General features: G+C 23.2%; 2 protein-coding genes across 6 annotated transcripts; both read left to right on the top strand.

Annotated features, from left to right (window-relative positions):
- The first annotated feature begins 149 nt into the window (after window positions 1-149).
- LOC122506421 (E3 ubiquitin-protein ligase RNF113A) lies at window positions 150-3,562 on the top strand. 2 transcript variants are annotated; one of them, XM_043618578.1, is made up of 7 exons: window positions 150-285; window positions 938-1,011; window positions 1,146-1,349; window positions 1,433-1,649; window positions 1,728-1,926; window positions 2,049-2,302; window positions 2,844-3,562. In XM_043618578.1, the coding sequence occupies exons 1-6, from the start codon at window positions 174-176 to the stop codon at window positions 2,299-2,301; spliced, it is 1,059 nt and encodes a 352-aa protein (XP_043474513.1). In that variant the 5' UTR covers window positions 150-173; the 3' UTR covers window position 2,302; window positions 2,844-3,562. The 2 variants fall into 2 exon arrangements, with proteins under 2 accessions (XP_043474513.1, XP_043474512.1); XM_043618577.1 differs by lacking the exon at window positions 2,844-3,562 and having other exon boundaries at window positions 2,049-2,532.
- Window positions 3,537-15,155, top strand: LOC122506420 (synaptic vesicle glycoprotein 2B-like). Of its 4 annotated transcripts, none has more exons than XM_043618574.1 (13): window positions 3,557-3,675; window positions 5,111-5,275; window positions 5,636-5,882; window positions 8,086-8,233; window positions 8,418-8,598; window positions 9,007-9,328; window positions 11,255-11,413; window positions 11,524-11,612; window positions 11,834-11,998; window positions 12,107-12,226; window positions 12,314-12,534; window positions 12,633-12,795; window positions 14,352-15,155. In XM_043618574.1, the coding sequence occupies exons 3-13, from the start codon at window positions 5,652-5,654 to the stop codon at window positions 14,530-14,532; spliced, it is 1,980 nt and encodes a 659-aa protein (XP_043474509.1). In that variant the 5' UTR covers window positions 3,557-3,675; window positions 5,111-5,275; window positions 5,636-5,651; the 3' UTR covers window positions 14,533-15,155. The 4 variants fall into 4 exon arrangements, with proteins under 4 accessions (XP_043474507.1, XP_043474509.1, XP_043474508.1 ...); XM_043618573.1 differs by having other exon boundaries at window positions 5,111-5,345; XM_043618572.1 differs by lacking the exon at window positions 5,111-5,275 and having other exon boundaries at window positions 3,537-3,675.
- Window positions 15,156-21,779: the final 6,624 nt, after the last annotated feature.

Here is a 21,779-nt window from a genome sequence, read left to right as displayed (position 1 = left end):
AGAAAGTTTAGAAATTAAGTCTAAACCCCTCTTGTTTCAACATTTTACGAAGAAATTGCAAATTGCAAATCATGTGAAAGTGCCTTTACATAAGGGACTTTTTTTTGGTGAAAATTGTCCTTAATGTCGTTAATGTCCCAAAACATAAACATAACCTCAAATTTTTTACAAATATGGAGAAATCAGAATTGCAGTCCGAAGAGAAAAATACAATTTGTTTGTTTAAAAAAAGGAAAAGTAAAAATATATCAGTGCGAAAACGAAAAGGCAACGATTCTGAAAATGGTAAACCTAATTAATTGTTGTTTTTTATTGCATAATTTAAAAAATTGGGTAAACAATCTTAACAAGTTTGTTGTATGAGAAATTGCAGTGTTGTAATATTAATTCAATTACGTTCATAAACAATAAAACTCATCGAAGAATTTCAATTATTCTTAATACTATTTTAAATAAATTAATAGAAAAATTCAATTCTTTTCACAAATATTTTCCACGAGAATTCAATTATATAAAATAAAATTTTCATAAACATTTTAATAAAATTTTTCGACATTATTTTCATAAATAATAAAATTCTTCTAATCTTCTCATCAATTTAATTATTTTGGAAATATTTTAATAAAATTGTTCGAAAGAAATCAATTATTTTAAATACAGTTTCAATTACATTTTTTTGAAATAATTCAATTATTCTTTTAGATTCTAATTAAATCGTTCTCAAGAATTCAATTATTTTCATAAATACAATGCTTTTTAGGAATTCAATTATTTTCAACAAAATTAAATAAAATTCCACACAGACATTCAATTATTCTCAAAAATCTTAATAGAATTCTTTATAAAAAATTTAATTATTTTTAAAAACTTTTCGCAATTCAATGTTTTTTAATAAAATATGATTTTAATAATGATTTAATAATAATTTTTTTTTCAGATAGCAGTGAGGATGACACAACAGTTATTAAAAAGGAGAAAAAAGTCGATTCAAAAAATCCCTTGAGACAAAGTGTAAGAATTTATTTAAACACATTTATATTAAGAATTTATTTATTCCTTATACTTGAGTTTTTTAAAATTTTTATTTTCTAAAAAACTGGGTTTTTCAAGAAATTAAAATTTTATTGCTTTAATTTTTCCCATAGACAATGAAATATCGAAAGCAGAAGAAATCTGTCGATTCTTCAGACAGTGAGGAAGAGAAATCTGTTTCGGTTTCATATAAAAGTCTCGCGACACCAATGCCCGTTGGACCACAAGATCAAGGAGCAACTGCAACTTTGGAAATTGAGACAGAACTTGATAAAGATGCCCAAGCAATTTTCGAAAAAGCTCAGAAAATAAATGCGGTATTTATAGAATAATTTATGAAATTATAATTTAGAATGAAAATTCTCCTTTATTTCGAATTTTGAATTTTTATTTCGTTTAGGAACTTGAAGGTAAAGAGGATGACAAAATCTACCGAGGAATAAATAATTACGCGCAGTATTTTAAAAAGAAGGACTCGGCCGCTGGTAACGCGTCAAGTGGAATGGTTCGAAAGGGGCCAATTCGAGCGCCGGCCAATTTAAGAGCAACAGTTCGATGGGATTATCAGCCAGATATTTGCAAAGATTATAAAGAAACTGGATTTTGCGGCTTTGGAGGTCTTGAATTTTTGTATTTTAATTTTGTATTTAAAAATTAGAAAAATTGCGAATATTTGTTTGTTTTCTTTATTGCAGACAGTTGTAAATTTCTTCACGATCGATCGGATTACAAATTGGGTTGGCAGCTGGAACGTGAGGCAGCGGCGTCGGGAAACAAAAATGACAGTGACAATGATGACGATGATGGAAAATACGAAATCGACAGCGACGAAGAAACTTTGCCGTTTAAATGCTTTATTTGTCGGAACAGTTTCACTAGGCCCGTCGTCACCAAGTAGGTTTCCTCGAATTTTAATTTATTTTTTTTTTGTTCCTAAAATTTACTTTTATATAAAGAATTTACTTGAAAATTTACTTGTAAATTATTTTTTGTATTTATTGTAAACTAATTTACAGATGTAAGCATTATTTCTGTGAGCCTTGTGCTTTGGAGCATTACAAGAAAAGTAAGAGATGCTTTATATGCAATGTTCCCACGAATGGTGTATTTAATCCAGCGAAAGAATTAATGGATCGAATTGAACACGATTCTGACGATGAGGATGCAAACAAATCGAAAAACGATGATGAGAATTCGGATGATTCTGAGGAAGCTGACAGTGAAACGCCGAATAAAACACTTTCCCAATGGCAACCAATAGCAAACTAGAGTAAATAATTTTATTCAAAATTTTTTTAATTTTAAATATTAATCGAATTTTTCTAATTTAAAAAGAATTTTAATTCTAGCTTTTTTTCTCCTTTTTTTGAGTTATTTGGATATTTCTTTAAAATATTAGAAATTATTTTCAATTTTGATTTTATTAACATTTTTCTGGAACAATTGTAACCTGTTGATTTTAAAAAAGGGGAAAAATAAATAGAAGTTACCTTATGGGAATAATTCATTTTTACTGAAATATAATTTCTTCTGACAATCATTCTTTGCAATAAAAATTTAGAGTAATTTAAATCAAGAGGCCTGTGAGAAGCCAAAAGAAGTCTATAAATTTATTTTGCATATAAGAATTATGTAAAGAGAATTTTTTATCGATTCCAATAGAATATTTAAGTGTCAATTTTTAAAACAAAAATCTAATTTTCGAGAAAAATTAAAAATTTACTAATTTTCGCTCATTAATTTTAATTATAGTTTCGAATTTCAAAATTGTAAAAGCGAATAAATTTGTTTAATACCTATTTCTTTTCCAGAACGAAATTAAAATTCTAATACAAATCTAGAAATTAATAATAATTGCCAAAAAAAAAGGAAAAATTCAACTTGTTAATTAATCGCAATAATTATAAAAATAGAGGAAAAGAAGGAAAAAAATCATCTGTCAGTAAAACATTTTTCTTCGTTGATGATCAAGGTTATCGATTTGAATATTACATATATATGTTCTAAAGACTAATACGAAATTCCTTCTGCTTCATATACGTATATACACAAACATATATAGAACTTTTGAACACAATTGAAAATGCTGAGCGAATAGAGAGAGGAGCGCTTGTCTAAATCGATAAACACTAAGCACAATGTTTCCCTCTCGGCTCGATGTGAAAATGTCGTCGTCGTTGTCGGCACAGACAGTATATTTAACTTCCGAAAAAATTCATTGAAATCTATTATTATTCTACACAATGACGCGCAATTATTAGAAAATTATTGAAAAAAAAAGAAATTCAAGAAAAATCAAGTGGTGAAAAAGACGTCTATTTTGTAGAAATTGTTCACAAATTTTACACGTACAATTTTTTTTTTTGAAAGGAGGAGAAGGAAATAAATAATGATGATAAAAATTCGGCAGCGAACCAACAAAGAAGTGTATTTTTAAAAATATTTCGCATATTTTAGCGCAAAAATTGCATTAATTTGCAATTAAATAATTCAATAGGAGGAATAAAAAAAGACAAAAATAAATCGAAAACTGATTGAATTTTATTTTGCGAATTTGGAATTTTTGTTTAATCCCCCAAAAAAGGAGAATTGAAACTCTATAATTGAAAAATTGTGAATTTATTTACATCTCAAATCAACCAGGTATGTAAAAAGGAATTTTTCTTCCTTCGTTATTAATAATTTGTAATTGTAAATTTAATGCTTCTTTATTTATAAATCGAGTGCCAAAATAGAAAGACGAACAAAATTTTCATCAACAAAATATTCTTTCAATAATTATAATATTAATAGAATATAATAATCAGGGTGGCCACTTATTTTCAAAAATTGCGAATTCTTCGACTTTTTTTCCAAATATTGCAACAAAATATCATATTTTTTTTAGTATTAAATTGTAACTCATTTCGATTTTTATAGTGGGAAAAATAACTATAAACAAATCTTTTAAAAATTATTTTTGAATCATTTTTCAATTTAAATTTTCGAAATGTACAATTAAAAAGATTTTGAATATATTGAAATTTTGTAAAATTTAATTTAAAATAATTAATTTTTTCATCAAGTATTTTAAGTTAGAATTTTTGAAAATCAACTTTTGAAGAATTTTAATTGCAAAATTTTCAAAATAATTGAATTATCAAAAATTTTAATGAAAATATCATTATCATTTATTATTTAGGAAATTAACTGAATTCTAGCAAAGAATTATAGTAAAAATGTAAAAAATCCTAATTAAATTCTTTTAAAGAATTTCTTTGAATTTTTTTTTAAACTAATGGAGTTTCTATAATAATTTTAATTGAAAATTTTGAAAGCAATATTGAATTTGATCAAGAAGAATTTTATTAAAATCGTATTGAAAATAATTGAATTTTTGCGAAGAATTTTACTATTTATAAAAATAATTGAATTGTTCCAAAGAATTTATTAAAATTTTAGAAAATAAATTAATTTTATGTTTATATTTGAAAATTTAAATTCTTTTGAGAAATTCTATTAAAATTATTTTGAAAAGAATTGAATTTCTGCAGAGGATTTTACTATTTTTTTAAAAATAATTAAATTATTGCGAAGAATTTTACTATTTATAAAAATAATTGAAATGTTTCGAAAGTAATTTCATTTTTATATAGAATTTTTTAAAAATATTTTGAGAATTGAATTATTTTGAATTTTTCGAAGGATTTATTAAAATTTTAGAAAAAAATGGAATTTTTTCGAAATGTGTTATAAATTTTTAAAAAAATTGAATTCTTCCGAGGAATTTAATTAAAATTGTTTTGAAAATAAGTGAATTTTTGTAAATATTTTACTATTTAAAAAAATAATTGAAAAAAATGTCAAAGAAAATAATTTTAATGTCTGTAAAATTGTCAGGGAAATTAATAAACTGAAACTTGTCACCACCCTGATAATTTATTTTTATAATTACATTATATTTAATTATATACTATTAATTATAATTATCAGAATATTTATAAATTTTTTATTTTTTTTTCAAAAAATTGGAATTGAAACAAGAAAATAATTTTACTTTATTTACTATTTTCTTTTTTTTTCTACAAACTTTTTTCAGATTCTTGGCTTTTTATTGTCTTTATTTGACAATATATTAGAAATTTAAATTAAAAGAAAGAAAAATTCAAGGGATAATTTTAATGACAAGAATATTTATCTCTTCAAATTACATATTTTCTGATTGAAATTGAAAATGGAATTAAATAATTTAAACTGAAAATAGGTACATATTCCAAAAATAAAACCATTTTAATGGGTCAAAATTTCGTTTACATCTTTAATAACACAATTATGTAATTATGTACAACTATATTTATATTTAAAAAATAATTAATTTGCAATCAATAATTTTTTTCAAATTTTTTTCATCAAAAAATAATTGTTTTTCTAAATTTTCTCATAAGAATTGAATAAATATTTTTATAAATTCTAGATTTGTCAATTTATATTGAGTAATTATAATAATAAAAAAATAATAATAATAATATTAATATTAAAGATAATAATAATAATTAATAAAATATTAGTGATAATAATAATAAAGAAGGCGAAGTAATGTTTTCTGAGAAAAGAATTTTTGTAGATGATTTGTGGCAGTAATGCCCTCGTCAGAGGAAAGCCAGTGGCTTGTATCCTCCTTGAAAGGCAACGCACCGCCTTCAGGAGTTGGGGAACGATCATCAGGAACTAGAACTGGATTATATACAGAAGAAATGACAACACAAACGTCAAAAACTGCTAGTACGGAAATTAGTACATCGGCCGATCCGGCTGAACATGATCTTATTGATTCGACAGCTGCACAATTTCATGAAGAAGCCATAAAACAGGTACTACATAAATATATTCACCTTTTTTTTCTACCATCATTATTTCTAATTTCTATTTTCAATTTTCCTCTTTTTTTTCTCTAATTGTTTAAAATTTGCCGCGCGCACAGTAAAAACAATTTCCTCTCAAACGTCAAACATAACCTATAAGTCACGTCCGGTTTTCTTGGAATCGCAGCTGTTTTGTGTATATATTTTTATCGCATATTAAACTTTTGTGTATTGTTCTGCCGCAATATAAACACGAATGTGTGTCTCGTGATAGATTTCCTTTTCTTTTTCTTATCATGGAAGATCACGATCAACAAGATCCTCCTGATGAATCAATTATTCGCGATAAACAAGCTCCCCAGGAGGTTCTTGGATTCCTGAAAGATTGTCCTGTAAATATGTTTATTGTTCTTGTCACCCTATTGTCTATAAATGCTTTATTTTTTTTGATAAAAATTTTCTACTTTAATTTCTATACAATGCATAGTTTAAAATATTCCTGTTCTTTTTCCTATTCGAGAATTTCATTTTTTACAAAAAAATTTCTAGAATTTATAATTATAAACTTTTGCTATATTTCTCTTTTCTAATTTTTAGTAATGATTCTTTAACTTTACGTTCAACTTTTAATTTTACGTTTAAATTTTAATTTTAGTTTAAATTTTACTTTACCTGAAATATTTATTTACAGACTTTAATTTTGTTGGATTTTTTTTATTTATTTACTTGCGTAATGTAATGACAGATTTCTTAAAATTAATATAAATCACGAAATTGTTTGAAAAAAAATAGGTCAAAAACAAATACTTTTTTCGACTATTTTTAAATAATGCGACTTTCATTGACTTATATTAAAAAATTGCGACTTTTTTTTCCAAATTTCCAAATTTTACGAATTTCTTTATTACAATTTTTGAAAATATTCTATCTTAATATCTTTAAAAAGAAAAATGGACGGTTTCAATTATTACAAAAAATTGTATTTAAATAATTGAATTCTCGAAGAAATTTTGAAAAATTATTAAAAATTAATATAGATATTTGATTTAGAGATGAAGTTTAGTTAAAAATTGTAGAAAATAATTGGATTTTTGGAAGGTTTATAAATTTTAATTTTTAGAAATTATTAAATTTCAGAAGTTTAATGAATATTGATATTAAAGTTAAGAAATTTTGAAAAATGAAATAAATTATTACTTGTTAAAACTTTTTCGAAATTGTTTCAATTGTTAAATGAATTCGAATTGTTTAAAAATCAGGGTTGCCACAGATCAGGAAAATCAGGGATTTTTATTAAAAGTACTGGAAAAAATTAAATTTGTAAAATTCAAAAGAAAACTAAATGAATTTTTTAATATTATTTAATAATTTCAAAAGTTTTTAATTGTCTTAATAAATAACAAACTTCTTCACAAAAATTCAATTATTTTTAGGAATTTTTAAAAAATTCTTTTCCAAAATTCAATTATTTTCATAAATAACGAATATTCATCACAAGAATTCAATTATTTTCAAAATTAATAAAATTCTTCGAAGAAATTCAATTATTTTTAAAAATTTGAACAAATATCTAGTCAAGAATTCAATTATCTTTATAAATAGCAAAATTTTTCGCCAATAAGTAAATTATTTTCAAAAATTTAAATATAATTCTTTGCAAATTTTCAATATTTTTAATACAATTTTAAATAAATTTAAGATTTAAATAAATTCAAATTTAAGAAACATTCCATTATTCAATAAAATAATAAAATTCGTTGCAATAATTCAATTATTTTCATAAATAACTTTTCATTCGTCACAGGAAATTAATTATTTTCACAATTTTTTTTAAGTTTTCCACATAAAATCAATTATTTTAAGAAATTTAAATAAAATTCTTTTACAAAATTCAATTATTTCGATAAATATCAAAATTCATCATAAGAATTCAATTCTTTTGAAAACTAATAAAATACTTTCTGAAAATTAAATTATTTTCAAAATTTTTTAAAAATTCCCGTTAAGAATATTAAATTATCTTTTTTTTAGAAATAGATAGCGAAAATCTTCACATTTCAATTATTTAAATGAAATTTAATCAAAATTCTTCACATGAATTCAATTATTTTCATAAATTATTATTTATAATAAATAATAAGTCTGGAAATGAGGGAAAAACGAAATTAAATTTTTGTGGCAACCTTGAAAATGAAAATTTGTTTTATTCCAGGTTGGCGTTGGTTACTTTCAGTTTTTAGTGACATTCTTCGCTGGTTTAAGTCTTGCATCCGATACTATTGAATTTTTCGTTGTACCTTATATTCTTCCGAGTGCAGAAGTTGAATTGTGCATTGAAGATAGCGAAAAAGGATGGCTGGGTGAGTAGAAAAAAGCTGAAAATTTTATTCTTATTCCTTCTTTTAACATTTTTTTATTTATTTACAATGCTTTTATTTTTTACGCCAATAATAATCATCTATTGTTAAAAAAAATCTAAATTTAAAATCTATTTAAAAAAAAGAATGAGTATTGTTGAGAATGATGTAAATTATTATTTTTCAGCGAATATCACACTTTTGGGACTTGCTTTGGGAGGACTTTGTTGGGGAGGATTGGGCGATCGACTTGGAAGATGGAGAACTTTGATATCGGCGATGTTGGTCCACGTAATTTTCAGTGCAGTCGCTACTTTTATGCCGACTTACGGCACATTTATGACTGCTAGACTTTGTTCTGCCGTTGGGTAAAAAAATCTATTATTTTCCCTTTCAAATAATAATTTTTATTAATTTCGTTCTTTTCCTTTCTTTTTCTTTTTTTTAAAAAAGTAAATTATTTTAATAGCAATTTTTTCAAATTATAATCTTATAATTAAAATTTGAATAGAATAAAAATATCAAATAGTAAAATTTAAATGTAATTTTTAATTAATTGTTGAATGTAATTTTTAATTAATTGTTGAATGTAATTTTTAATTAATTTTTGAATTTAATTTTTAATTAATTGTTGATTGCAATTTTTAATTAATTGTTAAATGAAATTTTGAAGAGACTTTAATGATTTACGAGAAGAAGAGGATGAATTTTAAAATAGATTTGCAAATTTTGTGTATTGGTAAAATTGTTTATGTTATTTATTTATCAATTGTCAGTGTTGGTGGAGCTCTGCCGTTGACTTTCACATATTTGGCGGAATGTTGCCCGCGATCAAGAAGAGGACGATGGGTCGCGGCTCTCGTTTGCGTGGGTGCAATCGGCGGTGTTTACACAGCTTTAATTGCAATGGCGATACTTCCAACAACTGGCGATATGATTGTCCTGGAAAATAAGGAGCACTTCAGCGCTTGGCATCGTTTTCTCTTACTCTGCTGCCTGCCAGCGCTTGGCGCAACTATTGGTCTTGTATTTTTGCCCGAAAGTCCACGATATCTCATTGAAGCTGGTCGCGATGTTGAGGCAATGATGGTATATCAGGTACGAAAAAAAAATAATCTTTATTAATAAAATCGTTGTATTCCAATAATCTGTTCGCAGTTTGAAGTTATTTAAAAAATTGGCAATATTTAAAAAGAAAAATTATTTAAATATTTCCAATTTTAAAATTAATTTATTGGAAATCATTGAATTCTTGATGCAAAGAATTTTATTAAACAATATGAAAATAATTGAATTCCTTCGAAGAATTTTATTAAAATTTAAAAAAAATAATTAAATTCTTCTCAGAATTTAATTACAATTTTCTAAAATAATTTAATTCTTCTCAAAATTTTATTACAATTTTCTAAAATAATTTAATTCATTCAAGGAATTTTATTAAAATGTAGAAAATAATTAAATTCTTTCGAAGAATAGATACTATTAAAAGTGTTGACAACAATTGAGTTCTCTTAAAATATTTCTTTAATTTATTCAATATAATCGATTTTGTCAATAATTTATTGTAATTAATAATTTTACTATTAAAATTTCATTAAAATTATTGATAGAAAATTAAACTCTTTTAAACAATTTTATTAGATTTTTTGTAAATAATTAAATTATTTTAAATAATTTAAATATAATTGAATTGAAAAAAGAATTTTTTTTATTTTTTAAAATAATCGTGTCTGTTAATAATTGTAATTAAATATTTGATTATTGAAGTTTATTGACATTGAAGAATTTTATTATTTATAAAAAATAATTTAATTTTTGCGATGAATTTTACTACTTATAAAAAAAATTGAATTGTTTCAAAGGATTTATGAAAATTTTAGATAATAATTTGATTCTTTCGAAAAATTAAAATTAATGTAATTATTTCGAAGGATTTATTACAATTTTAGAAAATAATTATATTTTTTTTGAAAACATTTATACCAATTAAGAAAAAAAATTGAATTCTTTCGTGAAATTTTATTGAAAATAATTGAATTTTTCAATGAATTTATTGAAAGTTTAGAAAATAATTTAATCTTTTTGAAAAATTTTATAATGAATAAAGAAAAAATAATTGAATTCTTTTTTGAAATTAAATTGTATTGAATGTAATTAAATTCTTCATAAGAATATTATTGTTTATGAAAATAATTGAATTCTTGCGAAGAATTTTAGTACAATTTTTTGTAATAATTGAATTACTGAGAAGAATTTTACTATTTATAAAAATAATTGAATACTTTCAAAACTTTTATAACGAATTAAGAAAAAAAATTTAATTATTTCGTAAAATTTTATTGAAAATAAGTGAATTTTTTCAAAGACTGCGTTTAAAAAAATAATTGAATTCTTTCGTAAAATTGTATCTAAATTTTGTTGAAAATAATTGTATTTTTACGAAGTAATTTATTATTTATAAAAATAATTGAATTGTTTCGAAGAATTTATTAGAAATTTACAAAATAATTGAATCTTTTTGAAAAATTTTATAACGAATCAAGAAAAAAATAATTGAATTCTTTCCTAAAATTAAATTTTATTGAATTCTTCCGAAGAATATTATTATTTATGAAAATAATTGAATTGTTGCGAAGAATTTTAGTAAAATCTTCAGAAATAATTGAATTCCTGAGAAGAATTTTACTGTTTATAAAAATAATTGAATTCTTCTGAAGAATTTTATTATTTATGAGAATATTATTGAATTGTTACGAAGAATTTTAGTAAAATTTTTAGAAATTAATTGAATTCCTGAGAAGAATTTTACTATTTATAAAATTAATGGATATACATTATCAACATTAATAATTAATTATGTGTTTAATAAGTGAATTTTTTAAATTTTAATTATGAAATTATTCAAAAATTTAAATTTGAAAATAAAAAATTTTGTAACTTTTGCCAGTAATATAATAATTCTTAATAAATTAAAATATTCTCTGAGAGTGAAATAATTAAATTTTGTTCAAATTTGTTTAATAGAGGATATATAAGAAAAATGACTCAAAGAAAGCAGCAGCTGAGGCTGAATATCAACTTTCGGAATTGGAACTTCCGAATAAAAGACCGTGTCCCTTGGCTCCGCCGTCGCCATCCGATCATTCGAGTGTTTTGGGTGATATTCTCTACTCGATCGGAATGGTACTTAATATTTTTTATATTATTATTATTATTATTATTATAATTATTATTATTATTATTATTATTATAAATAGTAATTTTGTTGAAACCCTCTTCATTTCTTTTTTTAGTTCTGGAATTCATTTCTCGAACTCTTTTCAACGCAACATTTGCGGGCAACTGTTGTACTTCTAGTCATTTGGTCGGCTTCTGCCTTTGGGTGAGTTTTCCTTTCTGAATTAAAATACATTCAAAAATTAATAAACTGATAAATATAATACTTGATAATCAATATAATATTAATATTATACAATTCAATAATAATGAACTAATAAATAAAAAAAATCAATTAACTAGTAAATTAAAAAAAAGAGACAGGTAAATAAATGTGAAGAAGAATTAATATTTAAATTAGGTATAAGAGAAAAATTTCTGCTCTAGATTATACGGATTGATGATATGGTGTCCGGAGTACGTGAAATTATTGCGAGCAATCGAGTACAAAACTCACACCGAAGTATTCAAAGATCAAGAACTTACGAATGAAACATTCACAGGTTCCCTGGAGAATCGACAATATAAGGACTCAAAATTTTTTAACTGCAAGTGAGTAGTGTGAGAAAAGTAAAATCGAATTTTTCATTTTAATATTTTAATATTAATATTTTAATATGAATATTTTAATAATTTCCAATATTTGTTTTCTATTTTCAGATTTAATAAAATGATATTTAGCCACGTTGATTTTGATAACTGCACTTTCCAAGCTGTTGAATTCAGTAGCATCAAGTCTAGCAAGACACATTTTATAGACAGTATTATCGAAAATTCCAAGTAATTATTTTTTTTCCTATCAAATATAAAAAATGTTTTTTTTTCGTTTTTGTATAATAAAATAAATTAATTGGAAAATTTTGTTAGATTTTTAGACACGGATCTCTCAGCTCAGGTTTTTGTGAGATGCAAATTTGAAAATAATACGGAGTTAAGTATAGGCAATCCATGTCCAACGATGGATTTGGATTATAATATTTATATTGAAGAGGTGATATACGGTCATCTCGTTGGACAAGTTATGATTGTTTTATCAGCGGCTTTCACTGGATTCGCACTCACTAATTTACGGAGACCAAAGATAATTGGTAAACACATTGTTTGAAAATAAACAATCAATCTTTAGTGTGTGTGTCTTCTTTGTTTTTTTTGGTGAATTTCTAAAATTTTCTTTTTTGCTTCACAGGTATATCGTTATTTTTTTCTTCCATCGTTGCACTTTGCTTGGTTTTTAAGGATACAAGCAGAACCGCCGTTCTCAGCTTCGAAGGTGGTTTTCTCGCTGTTTTCGCAGTGGCTTGGACGTCCTTGATTCTTGCTACTGTTGAAAGTTATCCCGTACATATACGGTAATATTTATTTATTATTTTAATTTGCTGAGAAATTTTTTTTTAGATTTCAGCCACTAAAAACTACTATTTTTGTTTTTTATTTTTTTTTTTCTTGATAATTTCCACTACTTTAAGGGGAGGTTCTCATTGCAGAGGCCAAAATAAACACAAACTTTGACAATTTTTTGCAAAGAACGGCTATGACTTAGCGATTTAGTTTTTTTTCTAAATAAAGATACATTCTTGAACTTTTACAACATATATTTCATTTTCAAAAAAATGCAAAATGGCGGCCAATATGGCGCATCTAGAAAATAATGTTTTTTTAAATAAGGAAAACGGTGGGCATTCTACACTGCGCAATTTTTAGTCTAAAACAGAAACTCAAAATTTTTTATAAAGATGACATCCTAAAGAATAGGTTATACCTATAAAATAGTTAAAAAGTTAACAAAATGACAAAATGGCGGACACATTTTTAAAAAAAGTGCGTTTTTGCATTATTTTTCCATATTTGACCTCTTGTAAAAATCTGTATTGTTAACAATTTTATCATATTATAGGTATAACCCCTGTAGAATTTAGTTACCTTTAATAAACCACAAACCCGAAGTTGATTGATTAAATAGTTTAGACGCTACGATGCCCACCAGTTTAAAAAATCTTGTTTCGAGAAAAACGCGTTTAGCTTGAAAAACATTTTTGTGCAATAATTGTATTCTTTGCAATTCTTTGTTCAATTTGCGTATATGATAAATATCTATAGGTATTTAGGGTCTCTCTTTACGATTCTGAGGTCAGATTTGCAAAATTTTTAAAAATTGATGTGATTTGCCTGACATTTGTTACTTAGTGCTCGGGACGTCGGTTAGTTCAAGACTCTATAAAATCGAAAATATTCTTCGGATCAAAAAATCGGTATACACACATATTCTACATATATATAGCTTTCAAAAAATACAATAAAAAAGAAATCAATTTTTTTGACTCCCGCGATGGGAACCTCCCCTTAAATTCGCTAATACTAAAAATCAAAAAACTATTTTCAAAAATTGTAATCAAATTCTTTAAAACGATTCAATTGTTTTCAAAAAATATTCGAAATTCATTTTCAATATCTAGTATTTTTATGAAATTTCGCAAAACAATTCAATTATTTTAAAAAAAAATTGATAAAATTCACCCAAAATTCAATTATTTTCGTAAACAATAAAATTTCCACAGGAATTCAATTAATTTAGAATAGAATTTTCAAACCAATTTCGAAAAAATCAATTATTTAACAAAATTGTTTATAAATAATAAAATGCATTTTAGAAATTGAATTATTTTTAAAAAGAATTTAATAAAATGCCACACAGATATTAAATTATTCTCTAAAATTTTAATATAATTAAATTCTTTTCATGAAGAATAAAAATTTCTCAGTATTTCAATTATTTTGATAAAATTCTTCGCAAGAATTAAATTATTTTTATAAATATTTTATTTCATTCTTTTTGTACAGAAAATACGTTAATTTTTTACAAATTTGATAAATGCGAATTTAAAATTTGGTTTTTTTCTTCTTACAGATGTACAGGATTTGGTTTGATAGCAGCTGCAATACGCATATCCGGCTTAATTGGTACAATGACGTTCCAATCGCTTGTAGGTTCACCGCTCATTGTTCCGGCAATATTGACTGCAGTGGCTTTATTCTTGGCAAGTATCGCCACTTTCGAATTGCCACAAACTGACTCAGTCTTCTTATAAATATAAAAAAAAAATAGAGAAAGAAAGGAAAAAAAAGGAAACTCTCACAAATATCTTGAAAATGAACAATTCCAAGAGAGCAAGAGGAAATTCCTTGTTTGTCATGCTCAATTAAAGTGTCGAAGGTAAACTTCTTCTTTTTTTTTTTACTGATACTGACAGTCAAATTAATCTCAGAGATTAAGAAAACCAGGAGAAAGAAAATTCCCCTTCTCACATATAGAAAGAAAAAAAGAAAAAAACAGAAAAACTGTCGGAAAGTTCGCTAAGCGCACAGAGATTGTTCTCGTAATAGTCCTAAAAAAAATTGTCAAGAGAGTGATCAAATTTTATACACAAAAAAAAAGAAAGAAAGAAAAAATACTGTTGATGTTAAAAAATAGTCATTGAATTTGCCTGCGAAAGATAAAGCAAGTTCAATAATCTTTTTTTTAAAAAAAGATAGAATTTCAATTTTTACTATACTCAAAAAGAAAACGGGATATTTTTATCCCTCTCGACAGAGCAAAACGTAAAGAGGCTAAAAAAAAGAGATTTTACAAGTACGTATAAAATAATCATAGGTATATTTTTTAGTAAATCGAGATTAGTTTTTCGAAAAATGTGCGCAAAAACAATTTTTTGTCACACATTTTAAAAATAATTTACAGCAAATTCTCAATTAATAATTAATAATTAATAATAATTAATTAATATTGAATCGGTCAATTTTTGAAAAAAAATAACTCAATTAACGAGGGTTGTTATTATTTTTTTTGTCGCGAATTATTTATTTCTTGCTCACTCTCTCGTCTTTTAAATAAAAAAAGAAAAAAAAAGAAAATTCAAAATAATATTAAAATAATTAGTAAAGAAAAATAGACTGCGGTAGTATATTGAGACACATATCCGATGAATAAAATTTTCTCGTTGTCGGTAATTATATCCATATCTCATTAGTTGTTTTTTCTAAATATTCTAGATATTATATATTAAAAAAAATATATATATATGAATAGATAAAGAGCACTAACGCAACAAAATCGGAAATTAAAACAATGTTTTGCTCTTTTAACCCGAAGTCATGTTATTTCGTTATTATTATTACTATTATTATTATTATTATTATTATTATTAATTACGATTATTAAAAATGTAATCTGTCATCAATGTTGATTTTTCTTCCAAGAAGAACAAGAGACGGAGCCAATAGATTTTTATTTTTCCCTGTTCAGTTTTTGTGGAAAATATATTTTGTGTAATTTATAAATTACACTGCCAAGAAAATTCACGAAGCATTGATAGGTAGAAACTTGGCTTTTGATATAAAAAAAAAATCGAAAGAAAAAAGAAAGTGCAAATTTTGAGAATTTCTTAACAAAAAAATGTTACAAGATTTTTAATCAAATTTTAATCAACGCCGGTTATTTTTAAAATTCTTCAATTCTTGAAATAAAATGAAATAAAATATTTTCTCATATGATGAGAATAAAATATAAATTAGGCTAATTAGACTTTTTGTTTTGTTTATTCTCATTTAGGATAGATATTTTTTTTCCATTTTATTTTTGTATATTTTACATTCATTTTTAGTTTTTATTTATTGTTTTAGGATTTTTTTTTTTTTTTTTTTTTGAGTTTTAAACTTTTTGTAATTTTTCTTTGAAAATTAATTACAAGAAAAATTTGAAAAAAAAATTCATAAGGAACAATTTAAGGAAACAATATTTTTGTACATAAATTCATGAAAGTACAAATAATTTTCATACTAAATATAAATTTCTACTGATAGCGAAATAAGTGATTATTCCGTTTAAAAATAAAGAAAGTAAATAAATATAATATTTTTTTTTTAAAATCAATTAAATTAATCACCAAAAGTACTAAAAATACTAAAGAAAATACTGAAAAACACAAAAAATACAGTGTTAGTTAAAAAAAAAATTTTTTATTTATAAAAAATTAAAATACTATATTAAAGAAATATAATGAAAATAATTATTAAATTTCTTTTAATGTAAATTTTGTAATTTCTTTTTAATCTAATTTTAATTTAATTTTAATCTTTTTAATATGTAAAAAATATTGAAGGTTTTTTTCATATTTAAAAAAATATTGAGGACTTTTTCATATTGAAAAAATTTAAATATCTAGTCTTTTTTTTCGTCAAGTAGATAAAGAATACCAGTTTCTACCTTTAGGTTGCTTTTGATAAGACACTTGGGGGTTTTTTTTTAAATTTTACATGTGCTCGTCTCATGGATCTAGAAGAGAAAAAAAGTCCCACGCCCTTTTTTTAATGAAAAAAAAAAAATTGAAAAATAAAAAAAACACAAATGAGAAAAAATTGTTTATTTTTCTACAGACTAGCAATAATTGCACACACACATTGTGATTAATTAATGATGAATGTTGGGAAAAATAGGAGAGTAAAAATATTATGAATGTAATAATTAATAATATTAATTATTGTATAATATATAGTTGATTACTGAACTTGTTACTAGCACAAGCATTTTCTGTATTATAATAGTCTGTTCCTATATATATATAAAGAAAAACAAATACTGTATAAACTTAATTAATCGTTTCTTGTAGAAATTAATTTTTCCGACATATCACGATACTTATAAATAATTATTATAATATCAATGAGCGTAAAATAGTGTAATATTGATTTTTAAGATAGTCTATAGGTGCGAATTATAAGTATTATTGTAAAACTGAATGCGAATTGTCGTTTAAATTTGTTCAATATATTTATTTACTACTAAAATTTTTTCATAGTAGTAAAAAAAAATTATTTTATTTAGGTACTACTTTATAGTCAATGCGAGAATTAATAATTTCAATGCAACTGACACTGTTTATTTTTCTAAATTTTATAATAAAATAATTTCATCATTAAAAAAAATAATTTTCAATATTTTCTTTTCGCTTTAATATTGAAATTGAAAATTATTGAAATTATGGAAATTGAAAAAATGATAATTCGCATTGACAAAAAATAATATTCTGTCATTTTCAATATTAAAACAAAAATAGCAAAATTTGTGTGAATTAAAAAATTATTTTCGAATCAATAGAAGATTTTTTTCTATATAAATAGGATGTTTCACTGTCGTAAAATCAAAAAAAGAATAGAAAAAATAGTTCCTGCTCATAAGAAATAATTGTTAATTTCGTCTTTTGATCGACACTAATAATTTAATTTATTCTTAAGTTTTTTATAATAATTGCTGTATTATGAATTTATTTTATTCAATACACAGCGAGACTGCATTAGTAATAATTAATAATTAATAATCAATAATTATATAATTACAATATTATAATAATTATAATAATGATAATATAATAATAGTAATAATAATAATAATAATAATAGTAATAATTAATAATAATAATAATAATAATAATAATAATAATAAAAAATAAGAAGAAGAAAAAGAAGGAGAATATTAAGAATAATATTAATAATAATAATAATAATAATAATAATAATAATAATAATAATAATAATAATAATAATAATAATAATAACGATGGATTTAAAGGAAACAGTGGTACTCAGAGAAAGAAATTTTCCTTTATCTTCATCTCTAGAGGTATAAAATTTTATTATTTTGCAAAAAAAAAAATTCGTGATTATTTCCGTCAAAAAGATAAAAACTTTTATTACGTTTCGATTTTTTATTGATAATTGCAAAAGGAAAAAAAAAGTGTAAATTCTTTCTGCTTTGAAATATTTATTTTTGTCCTTCGAAAAAAGAAAATAATAAAATTTTTTTTAGATTGATTTTAGTGAATAACTGTCTGATATTTATATTACTATATATTATATGATGTATATTATTTGAGACTTGATTTGCATTTTCTGTATACTCTTTAATAATCGTATATAGAATTTTTAAAGGACATAATCTTAATTATTGTCTTTTTCATTTACTCCCTCTTTCTCCTCGGAAAAAAAATAATATTTTTTCTTTTTAAATAATTTTGAATTTTAAAATTTATTTATTGAAAATCATCGAATTGTTGCAAACAATTTTATCAAAAAATTTGATAATAATAGAATTCCTACGAAGAATTTTATAATTTAGTAAAATAATTGAAGTCTCGAGAAGAAATATGTTAGAATTTTTGATAATTCCAATTAAACTCTTTTTTCAAGAATTTCTTTGAATTTTTTTATTCAAATTTTAGAAAATAATTGAATTTTTGCAAAAAATTTTACTATTTATAAAAATAATTGAATTCTTACGAAGAATGTTTTTATTTATGTAAATAATTGAATTCTTGAGAAGAATTTTATTAAAATTTTTGAAATTAATAAACAAGAATAATTAATTAGTAAATTAGTTAATAATTGAATTTTTTTAAAGTTTGAGTCTGAAATTATTCAAAAATTCATATTTTTGAAAATAAAAAGTTTTGTAATTTGCAAAATAATGATAATAAATTTGCTAGTTTTATATTAATTAATGAAAAATGAAGTATTAAAATAAATGGTCATAAAAATAAAAAAAATTAAATTTTTTTTGAGAACATAAAATGGTTTATTATGTATCGAAGTTTTACAAATATTATCACACATTTGTTATGAATGTTTTTTTTCTTTTTTTTCCAAAAATTCTTATATATATTGTACAAATATAATTATACATGCGCGATAATGAATTAAATTCTATAGTTACATATTTATATATATAAATAATCGATTATCTTGTATAAAATTGGTAAATATTTCGCGTTATATGTACAATAAGGGTTTTTCTTTCGCTAGTCGATCATCGAAAAAATAAAAAAATAAAATGTTAATGACAAAATTTCGTTGATAAACAAAGATATTTATGATAATGGTAAAAAAAAATTGTCGATCTACTTTCACGAAATACCCTTCTTTTCTTTTTTCACAATTAAATAAATAATATCAATTCCGCACTGGTATGCAAGTAACTAATGTTAATGTATATTCATACTTTTGTGGTAAAAAATTATTTTCAAGTCTCGGCAGTCTCGTTTTATTTTCGACTGGCACAGTGAAACTTTTTAACAAAAAATAAAAAAAAAATATTTCTCTCAAAAAAACAGAGAAAAAAAAGTTGACTGCTTTTGAAAAAAAATAAAAATTCTAGACTCAGTGTCTAAAATATTAATAATTTATAATAATTATTATCCATAAAATTAGTATTAATAATTATTATAATAAAAAATAATTTTTAATATAATATCTTAAATAATAATTGTAAACGTAATTTACATGTCTCTGAAAATGGAAAGCCTAAAGCGTGTAAAAATTTGTTAATATACATTTAAATGTAGATTTAATATCGAAAAGCTAGAAAATCTCTATGGGAATTATTTTTCTTTTTGTTTACAATTGCGTATAAATGTTTCTTTTTAAGCGCTAGTATTTTTTTTGGACCTTCACTCAAACTTTTTTCTTTTTTTTATTATTATTATACCTATTATAATATTTATAATAGAAAAAAATTGGATCTATTTTTTCAAAGATAAAAGATACATTTTACAAAGTTTATATTATAAAAATTTCTTTTGAAATCCAGTCTTTGGAGAAAATTCCTCATTTTTATTTTAAATTCCAGTTTTTTTTATTAATGAAATTCTGCGCTTTCTTTTTCTTTTATAAAAAGTTTTATTTTAATATTGCATTAGAAAATAGAGACTTTTGTAAAAAATGTTCAGAAAAAGTTTTTTTGCAAATCTCTTTCTTATATCGAAAAATTGTCCGTAGTTCGGTCCAAGTGAAAGTGCAAGTCTTTCAGTTTTATTATTATTACTAATTTATAAAGAGCATTTCATTTCTTTTTATTTATTTTTGTTTAAAACAATTTTATTTATTTTATTTTTCTTCTTGGCAAAATAAAATCAAAACAATTGAATATAAAGAAAATTAATCGTTCAACAAATTTTCTCTTCTTTTGATAAAGAAAAGAAATTGTTCATTAGAAGAGAAATTTTTTCTTCGAAAAAAATTAGAATTAAATTCTTGATTATTGGAAAAGATATTTTAAACAAAAATAAATTTTTTGAATTGAAAATTGACCTCTTTTTTTATATATAAATACTTTTTCTCATTATACTTGAAGAGCGGACAAGCTTCAGCTTTCGCAGAAAATCTCCGTGTGAAAAAAACCGTGATCGCGACCCTATTTCATTTCTATTTATTTAATTAATAAATAATTCCATTCATTGAGATCAATCGCACGCATCTACATCGAATAATTATTTTTTAAAAAGAATTTGTTCACAAAATAGTAAAAAAAATTACATTTTTTATAAAGGAAAATTTTTAACTCATTCTCATAGGTTTATCAGAATGAGACAATAATTTGCATTTTAGGCCGTTTGAACTTTTTCAAGGCATTTTTCTTTTCAATGACACTGAAATATTAAATTATTCTTTATTACTATTAGATATTTAAAGTACATTTTTACCAAACAAAAAAAAACCTCAGTGCCATTTTAAAGATTAACAATAGCCTCGAGCGAAATAGAGAAAACTATTTTTAGTAAAAATTTTACAAAAATTAAAACTATTTTTACAAGCGTTTTATTTTATTATTTTTAATATTAAGACTAAAAAAAACGCTTTTATAAAAAGGAATTTCATGACTTCGATTTGCTTTTTTTTCAAAAAAAAAAATCAGTCTCTCTCTTTAGTCATGAACGTTTTTTATCATTTTTTTTAGAAACAAATGTCAGTTTAATTTTTTTTAAAACACGGGTATTTTCACACACTTTGAAGGCAAAAAAAAATTTTCGTTTTGCATGCAAGGACTACTTTTTTTCGTCCTTTTTCTAGGCCATCTGCACACTTTCACAACACTAAGCGCGAATGAATAGTGTCAAAAAAAAAAACATTTTTACTTCTTTTTGGACCGAAAAAATATAAACTGCAATTATCGATTCATGCGCATCGATGTTTTATCCCTTAATAACTATTTTTTTTTCCTTTTTCATCAATTCGAAAAATTTGTATTTTTCAAATGATGAAAATATTTGACTGGTTTTTGTCCGTTGCGAGATTATTTACTTTATCGTTGTTTTTTGCAAAATGCAATGTAAAAACGTTAACGCTAGCACCAGAGACAATTTAGGCCGCGTATTTTTCGATTCTTTCGTACGAAAAAAAAATAATTAATAAATAATCAGATCTTTCGTTTCTTTTTTTTTTTAATAAGAAAAGGTAAATTCAGTTTTTGATTTTTTTAACGATTCTGTTTAATTTATATTGATATGTA

This window comes from Leptopilina heterotoma, unplaced genomic scaffold (genome assembly GCF_015476425.1).
Source record: "Leptopilina heterotoma isolate Lh14 unplaced genomic scaffold, ASM1547642v1 Lhet_42, whole genome shotgun sequence".
NCBI lineage: Eukaryota > Metazoa > Arthropoda > Insecta > Hymenoptera > Figitidae > Leptopilina > Leptopilina heterotoma.
The sequence above is the reverse complement of the archived record's forward strand: the minus strand, read 5'-3'. Positions and strand labels throughout refer to the sequence as shown.